The sequence below is a fragment of the Patiria miniata genome, unplaced genomic scaffold, assembly GCF_015706575.1.
Source record: "Patiria miniata isolate m_02_andy unplaced genomic scaffold, ASM1570657v1 HiC_scaffold_19, whole genome shotgun sequence".
In the NCBI taxonomy this organism is placed as follows: domain Eukaryota; kingdom Metazoa; phylum Echinodermata; class Asteroidea; order Valvatida; family Asterinidae; genus Patiria; species Patiria miniata.
The window spans coordinates 992213-1016950 of record NW_024037057.1 but is presented as its reverse complement, the minus strand read 5'-3'; the positions used below and the strand labels follow the sequence as shown (position 1 = coordinate 1016950).

The 24738-nt window shown below is 40.5% G+C and overlaps 2 protein-coding genes across 2 annotated transcripts in view; both read left to right on the top strand.

The window, feature by feature from the left end:
• Positions 1-24242, top strand: part of LOC119725993 — a 34743-nt gene extending 10501 nt beyond the window's left edge. The window contains exons 3-16 of the mRNA XM_038197613.1: positions 171-309; positions 2919-3283; positions 4041-4179; positions 4480-4770; positions 4985-5215; positions 5464-5751; positions 6085-6372; positions 10315-10557; positions 17107-17324; positions 18389-18544; positions 18873-19011; positions 21343-21707; positions 22847-22985; positions 24229-24242. Coding sequence (XP_038053541.1) covers positions 171-309; positions 2919-3283; positions 4041-4179; positions 4480-4770; positions 4985-5215; positions 5464-5751; positions 6085-6372; positions 10315-10557; positions 17107-17324; positions 18389-18544; positions 18873-19011; positions 21343-21707; positions 22847-22985; positions 24229-24242 — 3015 coding nt within the window. The remainder of the gene's footprint in view (positions 1-170; positions 310-2918; positions 3284-4040; positions 4180-4479; positions 4771-4984; positions 5216-5463; positions 5752-6084; positions 6373-10314; positions 10558-17106; positions 17325-18388; positions 18545-18872; positions 19012-21342; positions 21708-22846; positions 22986-24228) is intronic.
• Positions 24243-24348: 106 nt separating this feature from the next.
• The window catches only part of LOC119725992 (hyalin-like), a 46541-nt gene continuing 46151 nt past the window's right edge, over positions 24349-24738 (top strand). The window contains exon 1 of the mRNA XM_038197612.1: positions 24349-24636. Within this exon, the coding sequence (XP_038053540.1) occupies positions 24399-24636 (238 nt within the window). The 5' untranslated portion in view covers positions 24349-24398. The remainder of the gene's footprint in view (positions 24637-24738) is intronic.

The window sequence follows — 24738 nt, the reverse complement described above, 5'->3', positions numbered from 1 at the left end:
CCTGAATGATTCCAGTGGTGAATGGTCCCGGGTGTAAGGGCCGGGTGGCTCGAATGACATTGTGGTAGGAAAACATTCCACTAAACCTACAGATATGGTACATTAAACAGCCCCTCAAGAACGAATTTTATTTTATTTCCTCAAAGTAACACGTTTCCTTTCCCCATTAGGAATTCACAGGTAATGTTGATGAGCAGTCACCGGTGACCATGATATTTGCCACGCCAGTAACGGCTAAGATCATCCGGCTCCTACCCACAGAGTACAATGTGTGGCCTACACTCCGCATGGAACTTCTTGGTTGCAGAGGTAGTGTACTTTGTTCACATAGAAAAAAAAATAACTGCGTGTGGCTAGTGTAGTCACTGGTACCTCATTGCTTCAGTGCGGGATGCACAGCGGTGGATAGGTTGAGTGTTGCGTGGGGTAGCTCAGCATCAAAATACATGCAGGGACACGTGTAGACTGGTTGATGTTACACACAAGACTACCTCGTTGCTGGCCGGAGTGCCAGACCAGCATGACATGCTTGAATGGTTTAAAACGTAATCACCATTATTGTTTTCTGTTCATAGAGAATCGCTATAATGGTGCTAATTGGCTCTAAATCAATTTCAAATGACCCCTACATATGTACCTAGTACCTATGCCCGACCTATACTGCCAAATGAGGCAGGTATTGGTTAAACGCCGTGTCAGTGTGGGGTACATGTACACCACCCGATCGCACCGCGCACTGCATGCAATTTTCGTCATACCACTGCTAAAAGGGAACTAAATAAAGATTGAATGATTTGACTATTGCCTACTCGGTAGGCTGCCATGCGCTTCTGCAGAGCCGCTACTGCACACTGACAAGTCTCGTTTATTATATTAAACAATGCAAGGAAATTCCGAGGTAAGGACAGTCAATACGTTTTATTTTAGAGAGACTTATCTACAGGGGTCTTTCTCTTTAAATTAATTTAGGAAATCGGGTTTTGGTGTAGCGGTACCTCTTTTTGTCTTCCAATGCTGCGACCTGGGTTCAAATCCCGCCGGGTCAGTAAAATGTGGATTGGGTTTTCAGTCCCTGCCTGATTCCATGGATTCTCTCTAGAATATCATTCTGGGGGTTTCCTCTCACCACTAATCAAGGGCGGTGGAATGTTTTTTCAAACCGGGGGGGGGGGGCACCAAAAAAGGGGCACTTGCTCAGAAAAATATAGGTTTATAGCGAAATGAATGGGACCATTTTCTTTTCCTCCACTTTCACAACGACGAAAGGTGCTTCCTTTTTGGAACAAATTATGAATACGTTGTCCATCTTGCTCTTTGTGTTGTTTTACTTAGTTATGTAGGAGACCATTTCTTTTATCGGGAGAGGGGCACTGTTGCTTTTGATGCCCAGCTCAGTGACCCTTTTATTCGCGTGAAGAGCACTATTATTTTGTTAGGGGCCAGTTATCCATCTTGAGAGGGGGCACAGTTTTAATGATGTTGGCGGGGCACTAATTGTGCTTTCAAGGGACAGTTTTTCATTTCGAGAATAGCCTTGCACCTAGGCCATCGTGGCTTAACCCTAAAGGGGCCGGAGGGGCGGAATCCGCCCCCCCCCTCAACATTTTCCGTGATAGCCTCTAAAAAATTTTTTTTCGCTACCCGAGCTGTTATGACTTTTTAGCCTCGAGCTTTGCGCATCTTTTGATACCAAAAACATAAAAATCGGACCACGGGTTGCCGCGTAGTGAAAAATTTTCCGGCGCTACGCGCCGTGAAAAATGAATTTTCGCATATACGTCGTGTACACAGAGCAGAATTGCCATTCGTACATATGAATAATTATTTAGCCATAATTCCAAAACCCTTTGACCTATAGTCATGAAATTTCTTGGGTATGTTTAGGAAGAGTTGCTCTATGCATGAGCTGAGTTTCAAAATTTTTCGTCTCTCGATGGCCGAGATCTTAGGGGGGGGGGGGTCGGAATCCCTCCCCCCCGGCTGAGAGATGGTCAAAATAACCCGGCCCCTTTAGGGCTAACTTGCCCGCATTAGACAAAATTTAAAAACAAAAAATTTGAGTCTAGTTTTCCACGAGACCGTGACCGCGTAATTGTTCTTACATTATCTTATTTTAATTGTACTAATAAAAGTATTTCAAGAAATTATTTGAGTGAATGAACTTATTTTTCATCTGAACTTGAAGTTATTTGCTCTTACGTTTTCCTTACTCACCCTTCTTTTAAAAATGGAAGCGACTAGGCAAAATCCGCGTTGTGGTTGGTTAACCTTCAGCACTCTTCTTATTTGCATAAAAACTATGGATAATTCAACAAAATCAAGTTGGAAAAGGCCTCGTGGCTTTGCCACTCGTGCGTGCTGACTTAATATTTGCTCCAGTCGCTTCGGGACTTCGCAGCCTCGCCGCTCTAAGCCACGATGGCCTTGGCGAAAGGCTATCTCGAGAAGTAATAGCGAGAGGAGCACTATTGCTTTTGATGGCCGATTTTCCATCTCAAGAGGGGCACCATTTTATTATTGCGAGAGAGGTATTCGCGCTTTCGAGGGGTAGTTTTCCATCTCGAGAGGGTGCACAATCTTGTTAATGCGAGAGGGCTACTTGTGTTTTTCAGGGGCAGTTTTGCATTACAAGAGAGGAGACAATTTCTTTGGTGCTTTCATACGTGTGCGTTTGAGGGGCAGTGTTGTTTTCATCTCGAGGGGCACATTTATAACCGCGAGCGGGGCACTTTTGTTGGCCTGGGAAAATCTGGGGGTCCCCTGCCCCCTCCCCCGTTTCCGCCGCTCCTGCCTGTATACGGTGAGTTCCTTTCACGTCGGCTACAAAAAAAGGACCCCAACGAAAGACTTTCGTGGGTTATCCCGGTCAATTCAAATGCCGAATAATCATAAATAGGTCTCAAATCCTTATCAAATAGATGTGTGCTTTCAGCCACTGGGTGTACAAGATGAAAGTGTGCCCGACTCAAGTTTTACAGCTTCAAGTTGGCGAAGCGACCTTGATGAAAATGACTGTTTCCCCGCTAACGGCCGGCTGAATGTTGGTCACGGCAATGAAGGCACAACCTTAGGCGGGTGGTGCCCTGCAACAAACAACACAGATGACGAACCTTGGCTTGCTGTGGACATTGGACAGGCATTGAGAGTAGAGGGCGTCCTCACCCAAGGCGGTAACCATAGCGATTCGGCCATGATGGAATGGGTGACCGAATTCCGGGTAGATTACAAGGTCACCAGTTCTGACAATTGGATGACGATCATGAACAGAAAGAGAAACACAATGGTAGGTCGGGCGGCACATTCACGTCAAACTTTCTGTCCATGTACATTACACTTTGGATAATACAAAATGTCTTCATTGTACACTACAAAAGCTTCAATAAGTGGTTGATAATGAGATGAATTAAAGAGGCTTTCTCCGTGCTGTATATTCGAAAATTTGACGGCTTGCAAGGTGACGATTAAAATAAGATAAGGTTTACACAATATCTTTTGTGTGTTTCGAATAAACTGCCACCGGATAATAATTCTGTCCTTATTGTGGGATAGGCTGGTTCCCACTGCATAATCAGTGTCAATGGTGTAGGCCTACGGTTTGCCAGGCCTACGGACCTTGAACCAGTTTGCTGGCAAGGCGGACCTCATTGCGCCCAAAAATATAAGCTTTCTTTAGAGAGTTTAGGAATTAAACAAAAACAATAAAATACACTAAAATTATTTTGGTTGGAATAAAACATACAGGTTGAAAAGTCGATTGTTTTTAAGTTCACGGGAACCAACTTGTCTTATGGGGATTGGTGAAAACAAGTTTGATTTTTGGAAAATTCCTTTTGTGGGTATATATTAACACGTTTTGGCTTAAATCCCCGTGACAGTGTTACTACATTAAAGCAGTAAAAAAATAGAAATGATAATATGAATATGTTGAGAACAAATTGGAAGAAACAGTTGCTAAAAGATTATGTTTTTGCTAATCCCTGTTAATACAAAGGTTCAATATTTAAAGTCATGATTTCCACTCTATTTTAACACTTTAAAAGGTATTTCCTGGGAACGAGGATGTAAACACACCTGTTAGACATCTGTTTTACGTACCCACCGTGGCTCGTTTTATCCGGATTGTGGTCATAGAGTACGAAGGGTACCCCTCACTACGGTTTGAGGTTTTAGGATGTAAAGGTGAGTCAATGCACAAAGACACTTCGTTTATCCTGAAAGGAATTTGTTATCGTTAGCTTAATGGGATCAGAGTGCATGGCATAATGTACCATCGCAACTAATTCGTTTAAAAAAAAATAATTTTTACAGTGGCACACAAACAAAAACTTCCAAACCAATAAAGGATTTTCACCCACTTTGTTCAATTGTAATTAAATTTTTTTTTATGAAATATCCCCTACAAAAGTCAAGTATAGCTGGCACCCTTTTTCCGACATTTAACATGTGTGTTTAATTTTGTTCCTTCTTCTTTTGACGAAGCTCCATCCAACATAACATGTCCAAGTCCCGACTCGTTCACGCTTGCACCAGGAATGGGCGAAGTTGAAGTGGTTTTTCCTGCTGTCACCAGTACCGATCCATACTTCAATCGTTTCACTGTCACGATCAGTAACGTCGACCCACTGGTGTCCAGCGGGGGTGTCATGTGGCGAGTAGGTGAAAACTCCACATTCCCTCCGCCAATGAACAGCAATGAGCAAACAGTTCATTACATAGCTACCGATGATGCCGGGAACCAAGCAACATGCGCATGGACGTTTGAAGTTATCGGTAAGCCGAAGACACTGAAGACATGGCACCCTTTTCAATTTCCTGGCACTGCGAAGAAAATTACTCATAAATGCATTGTGTAATCGCTAATATATGTAGTGACATGACTAGCTCTGATTCATGACTTCATTTTTGACAGCCCACTCAGCGAATGAAGCGCATCTTTCTCTTTTCAGTGAATTAACGGGTTAATTTCATTTTTTTTCTTCTTCAGATAACGAACCTCCAGAATTTGATAACTGTGAGAATGTTACCTTATATACCGATCCTGATAAGAATTATACCACTGCGATCCCAAGTGCAACGGCAAGTGATAATGTAGCAGCGACTGTAGAATGCTCAGAAATCCCAAATCAGCTGGAAATTGGTGTTCACCAAGTGTCTTGCATCGCCAACGATTCTGCGTCCAACACCGACATGTGCGAGTTTGAAATATATGTAGTAGGTAAGTGTGACAGCTTGAGAATGCCTTATGAAACACAGAAACCCAATTTTTGACACGTGAAATTGATGAAATTCTGGGCATACTGTTCTTTGAAGAGTGAGTAAAACTAACTTCAGAAAGCGAATCTTGGTATATTTTTTTAGTACTTTTAGTTACTTTACATTGAAAGAGGCAAAGGAACTTTTCTACGGATTTTTGTTTTATATAATAATCTTGCTAACTTTTTCCTGCTATATTTTTCTCCATAGACATTCAAGACCCTGTCATCTCCTGCCCATCTAGGGGATCATTCCCAACCGAACCACGCCAACCAAACGCTACGGTGGTTTTTCCTGGAGACTACGTCGCTTCAGACAACTCAGGCGACTTCCAAGTTATCGTCACGGAATTAAGTCCCAACTCCAGTGAACCTTATGGAATGATGTGGAGCGTCGGGGACGCTGTGGTATTAGGCATTGGTAACCACACCTTCTTCTACCTGGCTACAGATGCGGCTGGGAATGAAGACTACTGTGCTTGGGATGTCGAGGTGTATGGTAAGATTCTTTCTAACATTAGATTGCCAGAAGGCGGCTGAATATCCAGCCCTAAGTCAAAAACCTTAATAACCGACATCAGCTACCCAAGACAGAGTTAGGAACCGAATCGCTATATCCTGGTGAAACAAGTGCTTCTGATATAACGGATGCACAACTGTCTTCACAGTAAAACATATTGAAACTTATGCTCTAATCCACTTTATGCAGTTCAATTCCAAAGTCTTTCATAAGTCAATGTCGCAGGTAACAAACCACCACAATGACAACGCCCACTTATATGTTCAGTTATTTAATCTTGCTCACTTTCTACTATTATGTTTTGCACTGTAGATAATCAAGACCCTGTCATCTCCTGTCCACCTAGTAGATCATTCCCAACCGACCCAGGCCAACCCAACGCTACGGTGATCTTCCCCGATGACTACGTCGCTTCAGACAACTCGGGAGACTTTCAAGTTATCGTCACGGAATTAAGTCCTAACTCCAGTGAGCCTTATGGAATGACGTGGAACGTCGGGGACGCTGTGGTATTAGGCATTGGTAACCACACATTCTTCTACCTGGTTACAGATGCGGCTGGGAATGAAGACTACTGTGCTTGGGATGTCGAGGTGTACGGTGAGAGCTTTCTGTTGTTCACTTTAGATTGCTGGAAGACTGCTGAATATTCAGCTTTACAATAACTAGATAGTACAGCTCATAACCTCATTATTTGAGATGTATTGTGCACTTTGTGGTAAAAACATGAAATTTTCTACACAGACTGTACATACCATAAACTTTTTTTTAAGATGTGGAGCCATCTTGGATTTGACCTCTGATGACCTTTAGAGGTCAATGACCTCAGAAAACGAGAATTTGCTACTTTTGGCATCATATATGACAATAAAATCATCATATATCTCCTAATTACACTGTACACAGACTGTACATACCATAAACTTTATTTTAAGATGTGGAGCCATCTCGGATTTGACCTCTGATGACCTTTAGAGGTCAATGACCTCAGAAAACGAGAATTTGCTACTTTTGGCATCATATATGACAATAAAATCATCATATATCTCCTAATTACACTGTACACAGACTGTACATACCATAAACTTTATTTTAAGATGTGGAGCCATCTTGAAATTGACCTCTGATGACCTTTAGAGGTCAATGACCTCAGAAAACGAGAATTTGCTACTTTTGCGTCATTTGTCACAGATACATCATCATAAATAAATGTGTTTAGTAGGAAGGGGCGTAATCATACATGTCGCCACTACATTTTAAGTTAAATGGAATGGAGTTTGGCCGCCACCGTGCACTTAAGTTTTTATCAGACTTGTGTTTTATTAAAAAGAAGTGGTTTTCTGGCTAGGAAAATAGCAAGGAAGAACCGGTTTTGTGCAAGCAAAATTCAGGGAATAATCTGTTGATACAAATAACTTGTTGGAAAGTTCCAAGGTCATTCCAAGAAAGTTGCCGCCGTGAATTAGGGTTTAAAACATGGGAGGAGGATGGGATTTGCTATCAGCATCAGCAGGGCCGTTCCTCATTCTTTTCTTTTTATGGGATGTATGAAAACATTGGAGTACGAGGGGCTCTGCGAGCTGGTGAATCTTTTTTTGAAAACATTGTGTTTGCAACCAGCTAGGGAAGATTTTTGTTTATTTAAGACTTACAAGCACTGGTATGGATACCTGTGTAGTTATATGACTAAACTGCCTAGAGCGTATTTGTTAAGTTTTTTTTCCTTTTTTTGGAAATTCAATACGCATATAGGGAGTAAAATCAGTTCTACTGCTGGGTTGCGGTGATGGGTGGGCTATAGCTTGTCAACACATACCTCGCCAGCGGGCCCATTAGATTGGTGATAACCGGAGAGCGGGAGTTTCAAAAAAACTCATCCGGTGTTTAGGCGACGCAGGGACTGGTTTGTGTACATGTGGTTTTTGTTTCTAGTTCACTTAATGATTTGATTTATACCGGTGATAATATGCCGTCCCACCTGTTTTTCTTTTTTGTGTGTCGGGGAAAACAGTGCATATTTTCTGTGCCCTTTTTACGCACTTCATCAGTCACCCTTTGTTTAATTCTTTTGTACGTATTTTCTTTATTGCTAATGATGGTAAAGAATATTTTACGCGTTAGCATTTCTTGTAATGATCAGACTAATTTTTTCATTTTTATTTCGAAATCCATGCCTAAATGACCATTCTGTTAGTTCTGTTCTTCAAGAAGTTCCAAAAGGATTTGAACGTTCTCCTCATCCAAGTTTTTTTCTTGGTTGGATGGTGGAGATGGGTTAATCCTTGATCAGACCAGGCCATCTTTTATGTTTTTTTTTGTCGTTTGTATGCCAGGATGGGTTGGGTCGCAAAAAGTGCACTGAGAAAATCATTATCGCTGATCAGATTCCAGTGTTTCAGAAGGGCCTGCTTAAGAGCTGGGTGTTTAATTTGTGGGTTGTAGGGTAAAACAAAGACCAGCGGGATATTCTTTTCGGTTTTTGCATGCTTTTTAGAGTTCACGCGAGTTTCGCCTTTTTGGGGAAGAAGGGCTAAATCTTCTTGGTTGTATCCGTGTTTTTGTAGTTTGTCTTTGAAGAATTCAACCTTCTCCTCAAATTCTTTTGAGTGTGTGCATATACGGTCATATCTCATTATTTCTCCCTTAATCAAACCGCCAAACACTGACTTAGGGTGGGCTAAATCTCGAGCAAGATACTGAAAGGTATCAGTTTTTTTGGTTGCTACTCGAGTATCCAGTTTCCCTTCTTTTTTGAACCGTTCGCCTTTGTAGATGACGAGGTCGAGGAAGCTGACTTGACTGTTTGAAATCTCTGACGTGAACTTGAGCGTGGGATGAATTTGGTTTAGAGTTTGGATGAGGTCACCGGCTTGGTCTTCGTTACCGTTAAATATTATTAAGACGTCGTCCCTGTATCTCATGTAACTCACAGTTGAAGGATTGTGTGGGAGAATAATTTCTTGTTCATATTTGAACAGGGTTATATCGCATATTTCTGGACTGCATTCGCTTCCCTTAGCCACGCCAATTTTCTGTCTGAAGAACTTTCCATTGAATTCAAATATGTTTCGATGCATGATAAGTTCCAGGAGACAGCGAGCGTGTTCTCTTGTATGTTTGGGTATTGCGTACAGACTGTTATCGGCAACTTCAAGTGCATCACAGACTGATTCAATTGCCTCATCTTGTGGGCAATTCGTATACATGGACACAATATCCAATGTGATCAATAGGCTATCCTGCTTCAATGTCACGTTGTTTAGTTTTTCAAGCACATGCCCGGAATCGCGTGTATAGGTGCTTTGTTGTTTGACAATCGGAAGCAGAAAATAGTCTATGTATTTTGAAATTGATTGAGTCTGACCTCCGCAACCACTAATAATAGGCCTCCCCACAAACCGCGTTTCTTTGGGTGCTTCTTTGTGAACTTTCGGTAAGACGTAGAGGCAAGGAGTTTTGAAGCCGTGGTTGTCATGGTTGAGAAACTCAAATGTTTTTTTGGATATTACTCCATCAATGTGAAGTCTGCGTATAGCTTGAGCGACCTGTTGCGCGGTTTCCCCAGTCAAATCCCTATCAATCTCTTCATAATGTGGGCCTGATAATTGTCGTAGCCCCTCATGTATATAGTCTTGTCTGTTTAGAACACATTCACCGCGGCCTTTATCGAATGGTCAATTTGTGTCAGATATTCCCTTTCAAAATAATGTAGTCTAGATTGCGGGGCACAAGGAATACAGAATACAGTGTAATTTGGAGATTTATGATGATTTTACTGTCATATATGATGCCAAAAGTAGCAAATTCTCGTTTTCTGAGGTCATTGACCTCTAAAGGTCATCAGAGGTCAAATCCAAGATGGCTCTACATCTTAAAATAAAGTTTATGGTATGTACAGTCTGTGTACAGTGTAATTTTGAGATTCATGATGATTTTATCGTCATATATGATGCCAAAAGTAGCAAATTCTCGTTTTCTGAGGTCATTGACCTCTAAAGGTCATCGGAGGTCAAATCCAAGATGGCTCTACATCTTAAAATAAAGTTTATGGTATGTACAGTCTGTGTACAGTGTAATTTTGAGATTCATGATGATTTTATCGTCATATATGATGCCAAAAGTAGCAAATTCTCGTTTTCTGAGGTCATTGACCTCTAAAGGTCATCGGAGGTCAAATCCAAGATGGCTCCACATCTTAAAAAAAATATCATGGTATGTAGAGTCTGTGTAGAAAATTTCATGCTTTTACCACAAAGTGCACAAAAAAATTGCTTATGAGCTGTACTAAGATATGGGACAACCGATATACCGACATGAGCTACACAAAACAGTGCTAAGAACCGTTTCCTGATGTAAAGAGGAACGTGTCTCATTTGTTGCGCGATCAAATGGCTAAACGTGTAACTTGCTGACAGTAAGAGATACTAGTTGTCATACTAGACACATCATAATTCCTTTTTGCACAATAAAATATATTCAAACAAATGGTTCAAACCACTGCATAAAGTTCAATTGCAATTCTTATCTTTCTTATTATCTTAGATGACCAACCTCCAGTATTACAATGCCCCTCTGATGTGTTCAAATCTACCTTAGCTGGTTCAGATAAGGGCACAGCCAGCTGGTCACCTGTAACTGCGACCGACAACTCCGGCTTAATGTCGACTATTGTTGCCTCTCACACGTCAGGACAAATGTTCACACTCGGTGAACACACTGTGGAGTTTACTGGCACGGACCCTTATGGCAACGTCGGACGATGCAACTTCACAGTCACAATCACAGGTATTGCCTTACTCTATATAATGATTTGTTTTAGAAACATGACTAAAACTGCACATTTCAGTTGAACAAATCTGAACAATCCTCAACAGACACGTTTTGGTGATCCTTAGTTAAAACTCGTGCTGTATTGACACATGTGAACTATATATTCCTTGCTATAATGCAAGCGCTTCGAAGCCTCGCTGGCACTGCCTGACTTCAAAGCTGTCGTTGCACTCTCCCAAACTTCACAATGAACGAGCTTTGATGTTCCGCTGCCTTTCTGCATGGGCCTTATTCACAAGTTGGTCGTTTTTGTCGAGTTCCCTGAACGTATTTCATTAAGTGTTGAATGTTCAATGGGATTTTTTTTTGATCTGGCTTTAAACATTAAACATTAGGGAATTTTTAATTACAAATTTAAAAATAATTCATTGAAGCAGACTGGAATTAATTACGAAATAATTTGCTCTCATTTCTTTTCTCAAGTTCCAAAAAATAAGATTTCACCTCACTTTTAATTCAATATGGCCGACTCGTGAATAAGGCCCATTGGAGTGTACTGCTCCAGTGGGCTTAATGACTGATTTGTCATACAGTCTAAGCTTCGCTGTGGATGTTTGCAACGGCTCTGCTGTCTGTAATTTTCTGTTTGTTCTGAAGTAGTCCTGTTCTGCATGTAGCACTGTTGTCTATCAGGAATTCCGGTGCTGCTGCTTTACCACATGACGGAGGTCTGGTCTGTGGATTTGAAAGATAATGGGTGCCTTTGGCCTATTAGCGTTCTTCTTTTCTGGTTTGCAACACTCTAAAAAAGAAGTGAGAAATTGTGTTGTGTAAAACTGTCAGGGACAAAAAAAATGTAATTTCTGCTCAGTACTGAACGAAATAACAATTTCGCTTGTACCTCCTCTATGTGTCATATGTGTTACACATGGAAAGGGTAAAAAAAGTACGTAAGATTGACTACAAGTCCTAGCAGCACAGGCAAAAAGGTAAAATTATGGTATTATCATCCAAGTGATGGGTTAAAGAATATTTGTTTACCCTAAAACTGCGGCACAATTTTTTATTGTCACGTCGAAGAGTAAAATTTACCACGACATTAGCAAAAATGTTATCACTGTGCAGGGTTAACTGACGCACGTGACAACGTTACCCAAAATTATGCACCCGTATCACTCATGTAAAAGATGGCCGCCGCTTTTGAGGCCCTAACGAGTTAGGCAATTGAAGACGTAATTCCCTTGTTCAAGGTTAGCCAGTGAAATGAATCTCAGTGTTGTTTCCTCCAAATGCGATGCTGATGAATAAGGATTACTATCGGGGAGATTGGAGGACTGAAATGCTTATTAATCAGACAGTATTTGCAACATGAATTTCACGCTCTGCCAAGCACGTTTACATGCATGCGTTGTATAGTGAGTCTTCTCATCTATAGAAACACACAGTCAAGTGACCGAAATTTGGGGGAAACAAATTGTAATGAGTTGATTGACGGAACTTCTATCCCCTGTCCATTTGGTATTAGTTATCCCACGTTCCTCGTAATAATCCTCATGCATCAGCACATTATATTGGGAAATTTCTTATTCATTTAACTGGCTTCTAAACCCAGGATTCCGTTATTGAAATCCCTTGGTTTAGCCCAGCGATTGGGTAGAACATTGCAGAGTTCAAAGTTGAAATAAAACCTCGAGGATCAACATACAAAGGTGCACAATACCTGATTAAAAAAGCCTTCAAGCAGTGGGTACATTTAGAACCCAACGGTGTAGGGTAGAATTAGAACCCAGTATCTGGGTTAGAATACAAGTTGACGACCATGTTCCCTTGTTTTCTCAAAAAGGTAGTACTTTTTTCCAACATTGAGCAACCATTTTTTTAGAGTGAACTTTTGCCAGATCTGCTGACTGGTAGCTTATTTTTGGTCCTGGGGTTTCCTGTTCCTAGGAGAAAAAGGAAAATTCTGACACATGAAGATGCAAGTATACGTATAGGTATATACATATACTCAGTATTCGAAGCAGTTATGCCGGCCAAATAATTTGTTTAAAACATTGAGGATGATGTTACTATTGCTCCTACTTTAATACGTTGTGTAACAAGAAGATGTAATATAATGTGTGGATCTTTTCTCTCGTCTGAGAAGTGGTCGTGGGAAAATAGCAAAATGTCTGCACTCTAAAAAATAGTTGCTCAATATTGGGTAAAATTACTACCTTTTCGAGAGTAAAAAGGGAACATGGTCGTCAACTTGTGTACTTTTTTTTACACAACAGCTAAAGTGTAGAAAAGTACCCATTTCTGTGTAACTTTTACCCATAATTGTGTTACGTGTTTGCACAACAAAGTTGGGTAAAAAAGTTTACCCATGTGACGACCATGTTCCCTTTTTACTCAATTATTGGGTAAACTTTACCCAACCCTCCTTTTACCCAAGTGTTGTGTCAGTTTCTTACCCAGATATTGGGTTCTAATTTTTACCCTGCACTATTGGGTTCTAAATTTACCCATCACTTGGGTTGTTTTTGAATTAGTTGTTGTGTACCTTTGTTATTGATCCTTGCGGTTTAATTCAACTTTGAACTCTGCAATGTGAATTGCATGCTAGAGACAGCAATCGCGAGGGATTTCAATAACTGAGTCCTGGGTTGGAAAGTCAGTAAAATGAATAAGATGATATTTCCCCAAATATGGTGCTGATGCATAAGGACTATTACGAGGAACGTGGGCTAAATGATGGGCAGGGGTGTTAGAATTTCCCTCAATCAACTCATTCAAAAACAATTTCCCAAATGTCAGTCACTTTACTCCGTGTTTCTAGATCTGAGAACACTCACTATACGGTACATGAAACGTATGCATCATGTGCATGGAATCGTGGTTGGCAGAGCCGTGACGTCCAAGTTGCACATAAATGGCCAAAAAATAAGCATGTTACTTCTCTAATCTCCCCGATATTAATCCTCATACATCAGCATCCCATTTGGAGGAAACAACACTGAAATTCATTTCACTGACTTACCTGGAACAAATAAATCACGTCATCAAAATCCCCAAATTGTTGAAGGTCTCACAAGCGGCGGCCATTTTGTACATGAGTGATGTTGCGTGCACAATATTGGGTAAACGTTGTCACGTGCGTCAGTTTACCCCACACAGTGGTAACATTTTACTAATGTCATGGTAAATTCTACTCTTCAACGTGTACAATGAAATAATTGTTACACAGCGGTGGGGTAAATCCAGTTTCTTTAACCCATCACTTGGGTAATAACACCATGATTTGAACTCTTTGCCTGTGCTGCAGGGACTTGTAGTCAATGTTGGGTACTATTTTACCCTTTTCATGTGTAGCACATTTGACACAAGTAGGAGGTACAAGCGAAATTTTCATTTTGCTCAATATTGGGCAGAAATGACGCAATTTTTTTACACAACAGTGTTACACAACATAAATTTACACTTCTTTTTTAGAGTGTGGTACTTGTAGGTTGCAGGCTAGTACATAGGCCCAAAAATGGCTACGTCAAATCATGATGTGCATGCCCTCGAATAATCTGCTGATGGAGCATGTTGAGGACCATGAACTTAAGAGTTTGTTAAAACAAAATACAAGCAGTAAACATGATTGCAAGCTTGAAGTTCTGAGCAATTCGGATGATCACTTTTCCAATGGAGCGTAGTCATTTTTGTTCAAAATGGCGATGTGTGTCACTCCCGTCTGGCTAAAGCAATTTAAGTGAGTCCCGTTTGGAGATCCCAAACCACTTGTAAAAGACAGAAAGAATTCAATCACCAAAAATGATATAAATTTCAAGAAAAATATGAAAACATTTATTAATAGAAAATAATAATTAATTCAAATATATTACAAGTGTATACGGTAAATCTAGTCAACCTGGCGAATTGTCACATTTGTAAATAAACTAGCTAGAATACTTGTAGGCCTCTGTTGGAAGCTGATAGGCCCAACGTATTAAATATTCAAACAAATCAACCAAACAATGAAATATACCAAGGAACAGGAATGATCAAGAATTAACCCGAAATACAAAATATATGCGTTTGTCGATTAAACACAGAATTAACCACAAAGTGTACTTCGGTAATCACTCAAATCGACCAGTAATTAATCAATTAAACCTACAACTTAATAGTATATTGTTAGCTTAATTCAAGTAAATAGATCACTTATTAACTAAACAATAAACAATTAAATAATAACATATTCCGGAATAATATGTGCACTTTCTAACTAAATGGGCCCACCGCGATTTTGTCGCACCAGACTATTCTGGGTTCAGTCGAGAGTCCGGCGACCCCCTTGCGTCGGCTCTCTATAGCTATTTCGATCGTCACAAAGTCGGACGATCTCTGCTCCAATGAGCATCAGCCAGCCCCGTCCGGCGAACTTCCCGGCTGATGAGCGTCACTCGTCAGTCGGCCTTGACGTCTTTGCGGTGCGCTCGGCACCCGACTATGTGGACATTATGGACCTGTCTGTCTCATATGTCGCTGGCGTCACATCAGCTCCGGCTAAAGTGCCGTCTACAAATAATTCAATGTTACACAATGCAAATAATACCAATCTATCTCCAATTATCATAAGCATGTGTATTAAAAGACAAACGCTATATAAAAGCTATCACTCTCATTCGTGGAGCAAATCCTCATAAAATGAATCTAGCATCACAAAGTGCCTCAGAATAAATCACATCTTCTCCTTATCTTCATTTTAAGAATTAAGGAGCAAACATTAAATTACAATTACACTGCTAATCTCTAGCAAAACGAATATCTAATCGTGATGAGCACAAAGCAACTTAGTCATCAGACTATTCTTTTGTTTAAGCCAGGTTTCCGACAATACATTTCAAAATAAATGCAAAATTCGTCATACAAATCCAAATACACGAAAATAATGATATCAACCATACTTACAGTCAGATAGGGTCTTGGTTCCTTGGACTTCTGGCCCTTCACGACCGATCCCGGTCTCAAATCAGCGAAAATGTCGCTCAAAAATGCATCGCAATTGCGGATCAACCTCTCGGGTTATTTTCTTTCGTGGGGATCCCTCTCTCTTTCATCACATGACTACGGCACTTATTTACATTACAAATAATACTAAGACACACACGCAAAAAAACCAAAAGTTTCTACGGCTTTATTCATCAACTTGTAAATATTCATACATGGTTCGCTGAATCTTTCAGCGTACAGGCTATATACAATTGTATGCACACGTAGGTATTGTTCTCTACGTACGCAATTATACACAAACACTGAAAGTGAAAACGCAAAAAGAACCAACGAATAGCCATACTTACCTGACCTTGCGCGACAGAAACGGAAAGGAAAGTAAAAGTAAGAAAAGGAATCACTTGAAAATAAGGGGGAAAAGATGGAATTTGGCATCAACTGTGACAATGGGTTTCAGGACTACTTTCTGGAAAGATATTTTTCCAACGGGAGATCAAAATAGTAATAATAATGATAATGTATATATTTCTTTTTAAAGAAACAAAACCAAAATGTGAAAAAAACAAGATTAAATTTGATATATGTCTGAAACACCTTGGAGAACTATAGGAATTTCCCCTCCTTTTCGGAAGTTGGGGTGTTTATCAATGGAATCTATGGCAGTTTATTCAGAGGTAATTTGACTTTTGGATTTCTGACTTGGGATGTTCCCAAATTTTGCAAGGAGTCCGATTTTTGGCACATAATTTGTCATAATTAATACATTCACCATAGTATTATCGTGTGTACCGTTCACCCTGAACCAGCTTCATGGAGGCATGAAGTATTATAATTAGAATTACAAGTTGTATTCATCCTGAAGGGAAATTTTACACTCGCACATAAAATGGCTATACATTTAAGAAAAAGAAAGTATACATTGGAACTTATCACAATACATACACACTAAACAACAGTTCCTACATAAAATGACATTAGGCATTTTGGACCCAAGACTATACACGAGACTTCGATAATCAGCGCTTAAAATTAGCAGTACAGCATTTTATGTGCACGCGGGGCAAAATGAATCCCGATATCGGTTATTATCCTCAGGATCGAGAGTCAAAGCTAGCATTGCTGCACCTGTCCCACATTGATCACAGAGCTGACCATCAAGGGGATTACTCGAGTCATTATTGATTCACTTCGCCAGACGCACTGATAGACAGTGGTTAGCAGTTTCTAAGTTTCCCGAATCACACGCCCAGCCCGCATATATCACCCTGAGATTATGTCCCTTTCCATTTTGCTAACATTTCCAACCCAACAAATCAAACAATATCGCAAAACATTGAATACAATTGAGTTACAAAACAATGTTAAATTTTTAGTTCGGCATTAAAAGTAGCCTTTTTACGTAGACAGTAACTCCTAGTATTTACCTTTTGTACTGCATTTGTCCACATGATCTTGCCAGGTAAGCTTATCATTCAATGTTTCACACAAATATGTATATGTGGGCGGGATGAGAGCGGGTATTAATGTAAATACGGTAACTTAAAGTGTGCACTAATTGTTTGTATTTTCATTTTGGAACAGAATTTTGTATTGAACCCCTGGGAATGGAAGATTTGGGTATCCATGCCTCTAGTATTTCTGCCTCCAGTGTTTTCAAGTGGTCGAGTAGTGATGATATCAAGCATCGATGCAAAGCACAGAACGCGCGATTGAATCTTCCGCTCGGCACTAATCCAAACCGGCAGAACGGAGGATGGTGTCCCAATGAAGCAGACAAAAACACCACATCACATATAGAGGTTGGTGTCATGAGTATTGCAGGTAAACATCTTGCGAATTTACTATGTTCAATAAAGTCTTGATTCGATTTGTTTTCTTTTTGCTTGTACCCACCACCCCCTCGAAGGGTGCTGCTGACCTTATATCAGTGTGTAGTACTCGAGTCCCTGACTCGTGCTCGAGTCTCAATCGGTTAGAGTTAAACTTAATTACATGGGCAAAAGACTCGGACTGGCACTCGACCATCAAGACCCGAACCAAAATACATATTGAAACTCTAGACTCAAGACTTGGACTCGAATTGGACTCAAGTGTTCATCTACAGAACTCCCTCATTTCATGTGATTTTTTTTTAGGATTGATATTGTATCCCAGAGAACCGGGGAAAACACTTGATTCGCAGTTTACGTTCATTATTGGTCAACACGTTTCCTTTGGCTCACGAAATATGACATTATATTATTATGCACAATCACTATAATGTATGCATAATTATGACCACTATAAAGAAAGTTTTTTTTTATGAATCCATAAGGCGATCCCTGCCGCAAGAAGAGGATGTAATTACAACAAATAACCATCACCCACTAACCGTAATCACAACAACGTCTTGGTAATAATGCAAAATCTCCCCTGAAAAACGGGGTAGAGTAGTGTGCAAACGATACTTCTGCATGCACATAACGGTCATTTTCGATTGCACGCGTACTACGATAAAAGTGGTGCATTAAGTTGCAGCAAAATCCAAAACCGGAGGCAATAATTGAAGAGTTCCAAGACATTGTGGTAGAGTTTTGTGGGTGATAGCGGTTCGATTTGATTCCGCCTGTTTTTTTTTTTTTGCTGGTGATCGTGTATCCATTTAATATAAAACGTCTTGACTCATAGCAACTCATAGCAACCGATAAAGCGCGAGGCCGTTGTCTGTTCTCATAGACACATGTGTGTTATGTGGTCAAGTGTCCAGTCTACACTGCGATAACAATGGGTTAAACTCGCTCAGGGTCGTGTGCTTTGTCAGAACTGTTCAAGAAAAAAGTAAGAATAAATTTGCTTTATTGCTATCACATAACATTAACTCTAGATCGATCTTGGTCGTTCGCTGCAAGTTGAGGGCATCATTACCCAAGGAGGTGGCTTCACCGACACGGATGAATGGATCGAACAGTATCAGCTTCGGTATCGTTACGCTGAGGGGCAACCTTGGAATTACATACTTGATGAAAATGGCGATATCAAGGTACAGAACATCAGATTTAAAAACCAAAGTAGGCTCAATCATAGATTAAGCATATTAAACAAAGTGAAGCATCGACCCTGAAAAATTGGAACAGTTCCGGGATATATCCAGTTAGTTCTCCTGAGCTACGCATCCTAAAGAAAATCCGGCAGCTGCGTCTCAGTTCATTGGAACCAGACAGAATTTTGGCAATTTCATTGTGTCAACTGTTTATTTCTCTCTTTTCTCCTGGATCGAAATACCCATAGAACGAAAGAACAAACGTCATTTTTTGTTTATCACTTGTATGAACTTATGGTAGATTTGATTTGTTTTTGCCTATTAAAAGGAATTCACGGGAAATACTGACAAAAGTTCCCCAGTGACCAGGATCTTTGACGCGCCAATAACGGCTCAGATCATCAGATTCATACCCACAGCGTACCATGTGTGGCCTACACTCCGAATGGAGCTTCTTGGTTGCAGAGGTAACGTAACGCACCTTTCAACCTTCTTTTTTTCAACGTTTCAAGATAGAATTGAAGATTATTAAGCGCATGACTCACGGGGCACCATCTCTTTATCTCTTGCCTGGGGTGCCGCATAGGAATGTGGGGTAAAACGATTAATCCCACTAACTCCATGTTTTTGGTCGCCACTTAGGGCCCTGTCACACTTCTGCGTATCCTAATTCCTTATGAGTTGCGCATTGACTTTTTTTCATACGCAGTCGTACGCACAATACGCACCTCATATGCATCTCTATCGTTTTATGTAAGTTTTATGTACGCAGGCATACGCATGGTACGGCCCAGCACGCTGGATAGTTTTGGGCATGCACAAAACAACGCTGCGTACGCTGTTACGCAGGTCATAAGTTATAAATACGCAGCGCATCGGTCCCGCATCGGTCGAGCCCGGTACGAGTACGCTATGTGTTTGTGAGGGATAAGCCGTTCATACGCGGCAATACGCTGACCTCCTATATTGGACGTATACATAGCGACGTATTGCACGAATTAGTACCGCTCGTCCTGCGAGCGTGCAGCGCATTGTACTTATTCGTAACTTATGAGAAACGCACAGATGGCGAACTTGCGCACTGCATACGCAACTCAGACGCATCTCATACGCAGTGGATGCGCTGAATTCGTTACTTGTTCGCTAGATGTGCGTCGCACATATGTCAAAGTAATAAAAAAATGTCGATGTTTTTGATCGTACGGCTGCGTACGATCATAAGGAATTGGGATACGCAAAGTGTGACAGGGGCTTTAATGGTTTTGAGTGGAATGCCTTCATAAAACACTGTGCCATCTAATGTCATTTCTGTCGAGTCACAGCCAACCTTATTCCCTTTTCCATCTTTGTCAATCGTTAGTTTTTTAGGGATTTCAGAAAAAAAGACACGTATGTTATGTTGAACCTTTCCTAATATCATGTGAACATAATTTGGCATACACATCGCAAACGCAGTGACCGGTGTAAAACAAACACCTAACATTTGATGTACGCATCGTGGTAGAACAGTTTGTTGGCCCCATACACTGCAATGTTGAAAGCAATGTCCGAAATGCCAGAAAACATTCATTCGCAAATTGTCGGTCGCATGGAGCGATGTCCCTTTCCTGTTTTTAATGCCAATTACCAAAATTGTAAACACATTGCCTACTTCAACATTTGTTGTTTGTTGAGTCGTCTTGGGCAATCGAATCCACTGAGTGTTCTATTTAGCATCGGTATCGCTTGTTACTAAGCAGTGAATATTATCCCCAAAACGTCCTACCCACGGATCCTTATTTTTTATGGAATTAGTTGAACATTTATTTGCACTAATTTTGAATACAAATCGCCTCAAACACATTTTGCAGGGCTGAAGGCCTATCTGGTCAAATAATCAAACACATTTGGGTACAAAGGTACCGCTTTATTAATTTGACATTTATATTAAACGGGCTGGATTCCTCATTTGGTTGAGCATCGAAACGGCAGTCCGAAGGTCACTAGTTCCAAACCCGCTCCAGAGGGTTTTTCTGGATTTAACTTTAAACTTATTTTGAAAATAGTTGAACATTTGCTTGCACTTTTCAGAAATACTCCTTAAAGAAGTTTAAAGAATGATATCAAGTTTTTTTTAGCGCAACGCCCACATCCGTATGCATCGACATACACACTCTTACAACACTGGTTGAATTTGGTTGGTAAAAACTTTGTGTACATTTTACCAAATGTTGGGTAAAATTGGCTCATTGTTTAACCAACCTTTTATTTTTAACCAACTGTTGGGCTGTTGACTTGGTAAGCAGCGGTTAGTAAAAATAGTTAAACTAACCCAACGTTTGTGAAACTTGGTTAGGTTTAATCAACGTTGTGTAATATGTCTAATTTTAACCAACCGTTGGTTACCAGGTGAACAGCGCAAAAGTTTTTAATCAACTTAAAAAGTTGGTTAAAAAATGAACACATTTTTCCCAACGTTGGGTAACATGTACCCAGCGTTGGTCAAATTGGAAACATTCACACAATTTTGGTTGAAATTCCCAACGTTGGGTAACATGTACCCAGCATTGGTCAAATTGGAAACATTCACACAATTTTGGTTGAAATTTTAACCAACTTTTTTAACCAAACAATAATATTGTAAACCAATGTTTTGAGAGTGCACCTCCGGGTTGCTCAGTAAAAACACGAAAAGAGCTAAAATAGCTGATATCATGTGGTGTGTCTCGACTAATCAACATACCTGATGCTATAACCCAAATAAGTAGAAAATCTTCTGCTACTGATTCAACATGTGACTTGACTCACTTTTTAAATAGATGTGTGCTTTCAGCCACTGGGTGTACAAGATGGGAGTGTGCCCGACTCCAGTTTTTCAGCTTCAAGTTGGCGAAGCGACCTCAATAACAGTGACTGTCTCCCCGCTAATGGCCGGCTGAATTTTGGTCACGGCAATGACGGCACAACCCTAGGTGGATGGTGCCCTGCAACGAACAACACAGATGACGAACCTTGGTTGGCCGTGGACCTTGGACAGGCATTGCGAGTAGAGGGCGTCCTCACCCAAGGCGGTAACCATAGCGATCCGGCCATGATGGAATGGGTAACCAAATTCCGAGTGGATTACAAGGTCAACAGTACTGACGATTGGATGACAATTATGACCAGAAAGGAAAGAACAATGGTAAGTCGGGTGGAACTTTCATCACAAACTATGGATAATCCAATATTTTTCCCTTGGAATATCAGAAACTCTTCAATTAGTGGTCTTCAACTAAAAAAGCAATTCGGGCGATTCACAATGCATTTCGGGCGACAAAGAGTTTGCAACGGAGAGTCCATTTTTCAAGTTTACGGTCGACAAAACATGGCTCATTTGAATGAGTGTTGGTAGACAACTTGAGCTTATATGTCATAGATTGGGGCATAGCGTTCTGCGGCCTTACAAAAAGGAAAATGGGCAAACAGATCCTCGAATCATACGCTAACGAAACCCCTGACCGGAAAAACTAACAATTTCAATTGTCCCGCGCTGCGAATTTGTCGACCATCTCCCACAATGCACTGGAAAAAAATGAACTCTCCGTGGCAAACTCCTGGTGACGCACTTCATTGTGAATCGCCCGAATTAAAGTAGCCTCCATTTTTTTTTTGAGTTTCATAAACCGAAAAGTATTTATATTTCTAAATTTCTTTTTTATTCACTTTTGAATGAGACATTGAAAGAAAAAAATTGCACACAGTTAGTTATACTATACAAATACTATACAAATTTTGAATTTACAAGCGCCCCAACAATAACTCCGTGCACACAAGATGGGCTGGCTCCCCGCCCACAACAAGGTGGGCTGGCTCCCCGCCCACAACGAGTATCGATAATGTACTGACCGGGAGCCAGTCTGCTGGGATGGCGGACCTGAACTTTTCTCTGAGGGTTGGAGGTGCTATAAAAAGTAAATTTATATTGGTTTAAACGTAACATTGAGGTTGAATATTTATGAACAGAAAAAAATCGAAACTGTTGATGTGCACATGAAACAACTTTAAGCAGCACGTGATACGGGGACTAGTAAAGGCAATTTTTTAACAGCTACTTTATAATGTTGGTATGCACTAACAAGTGTCGGCCATTGTGAGATTGAAAGTGGGAATTTATCAAAATATCATTGCGAGTAGTATGATAAGAAATCAGTGAACAAAATATATTGTGTTGTTAACATACGGGACGGATTTGATGCTTAGAGATGATCTTGCTGCTCAACTCCCTTAATATGGATACAATCTTAAGTCATGAAATCTTCCTCTTACTTTACCCTTCTGAAGGATTTTTTTGGGAACGAGGATGCAAACACACCAAATAGACATCTGTTTTACGTACCAACCGTGCTTCGTTTTATCCGGATTGTGGTCATAGAGTACAAAGGGTACCCTTCATTACGGTTTGAGGTCTTAGGCTGTAAAGGTGAGTTATTGCGCAGACACAATTGAATCCCAAGAAAATTTCTTGAGCTTAAAGGGTCGATGAGATAATTTTCTCTGAGGAAAACACTTTGCGCAACTTTTTACTACTGTTGGAGGATAAATACGAAAACTATTTATCATCCCTTCTGAGTGAATTATATGGAAATGTGCACTTCTTAAAACTTTAAAAATGGTCCATACTTTTCCTGGACAACCCGGCGCTGTTGCTGTGAAGTCATTTCAGAAGGACACTGTGTGGGGGTATCATGTTCGAATTGTGAACTCAAAATTTTCTAATTGAAAAAATTCGCTCAAAAATATGGAAATTTTGTAGTTTAGTAACAAAAATGTCACCAAAACACACTTAAAACCCTTGAAAATGGCAAGATAAAATTTGCAAATAAGGTTTAATTAGACACTAAAGAGCATTTTCAAGGATGGCATAAACAAAAATACATTGCATGCAAGAGGTGTCATTGCAATGCATTTATTCACCAAGCATTTAATCAAAAGAAACAAGTGATAGTGTTAAGACTGTCCAGTCTTAACTACCTTCTTCTAGACCTCCTTCTAGACAGTGATCCGAGAAAAAACATGTAGGTGACAAATAGGCGCACAGGGAAAGAATGATAAACAGAAAAGAGAGCAAAGGTGGGTGAAGATCGAAGGGGAAAGGATAAGGTGTGGAGCATAACAGGGAACCGACGGGTGCGGGGTAGGTAGTGTCAAAGCGACGGGATTCAGACGGAAGGGATGACGCTGGGGATGGATATAAAGGAGTGTTGCAGCTCATAAAGTGTTAGCTGAATAGGAGATAAGAGGAGATGATAATTAGGATGAGGGAAGAAACAGATGGATTTGGCTAAGGATAAAGTTAAAAGGGGAGTACAACAAAGGAAGTGACAAACCACAGGAGGTTTAGCCACTAGGGTTCTCTGTAATGAATGACAATGAGGTTGACAGTTAACAGGTTAGTCACTCGCTTTTTAAATTTTGCTTTCAAGTGGTTGAATAGTCCGATGACATTTCATCCACACTTTCTCCCTGCTGAGGTGAACTGATTCCTTGCAATGGCCAAATGATTCTATGCAGGTTGAAATGGTAGGCAACATGGTAGTCTGGTCTCTTAATGTTGACATTCGAAGACCATAGAAACGCTTGAATGTGTTTTTGGTCTCCAAAGAATGACACAGAAACAAACACTTTACATTCACAAACTTTTATCCTCTTTGTTAATTGCGAAGAAATACCAACATGAAAAGTTTTTGTAATGAATATCTTATTTGAAAGTAAAGTGACAGCTGGTGTAATTATTCAAACATTTATAAATCGTGTATTTGTTCCATCTTCTTTTGACGAAGCTCCATCCAACATAACATGTCCAAGTCCCGACTCGTTCACGCTTGCTCCAGGAATGGGCGAGGTTGAAGTGGTGTTTCCTGCTGTCACCAGTACCGATCCATACTTCAATCGTTTCACTGTCACAATCTGTGACGTCGACCCACTGGTGTCCAGCGGGGGTGTCATGTGGCGAGTAGGTGAAAACTCCACATTCCCTCCGCCAATGAACAGCAATGAGCAAACAGTTCATTACATCGCTACCGATGATGCCGGGAACCAAGCAACATGCGCATGGACGTTTGAAGTTATCGGTAAGCCGAAGACACTGAAGACATGGCACCCTTTTCAATTTCGTGGCACTGCAAAGTAAATTACTTATAAATGCATTGTGTAATCGCTAATATATGTAGTGA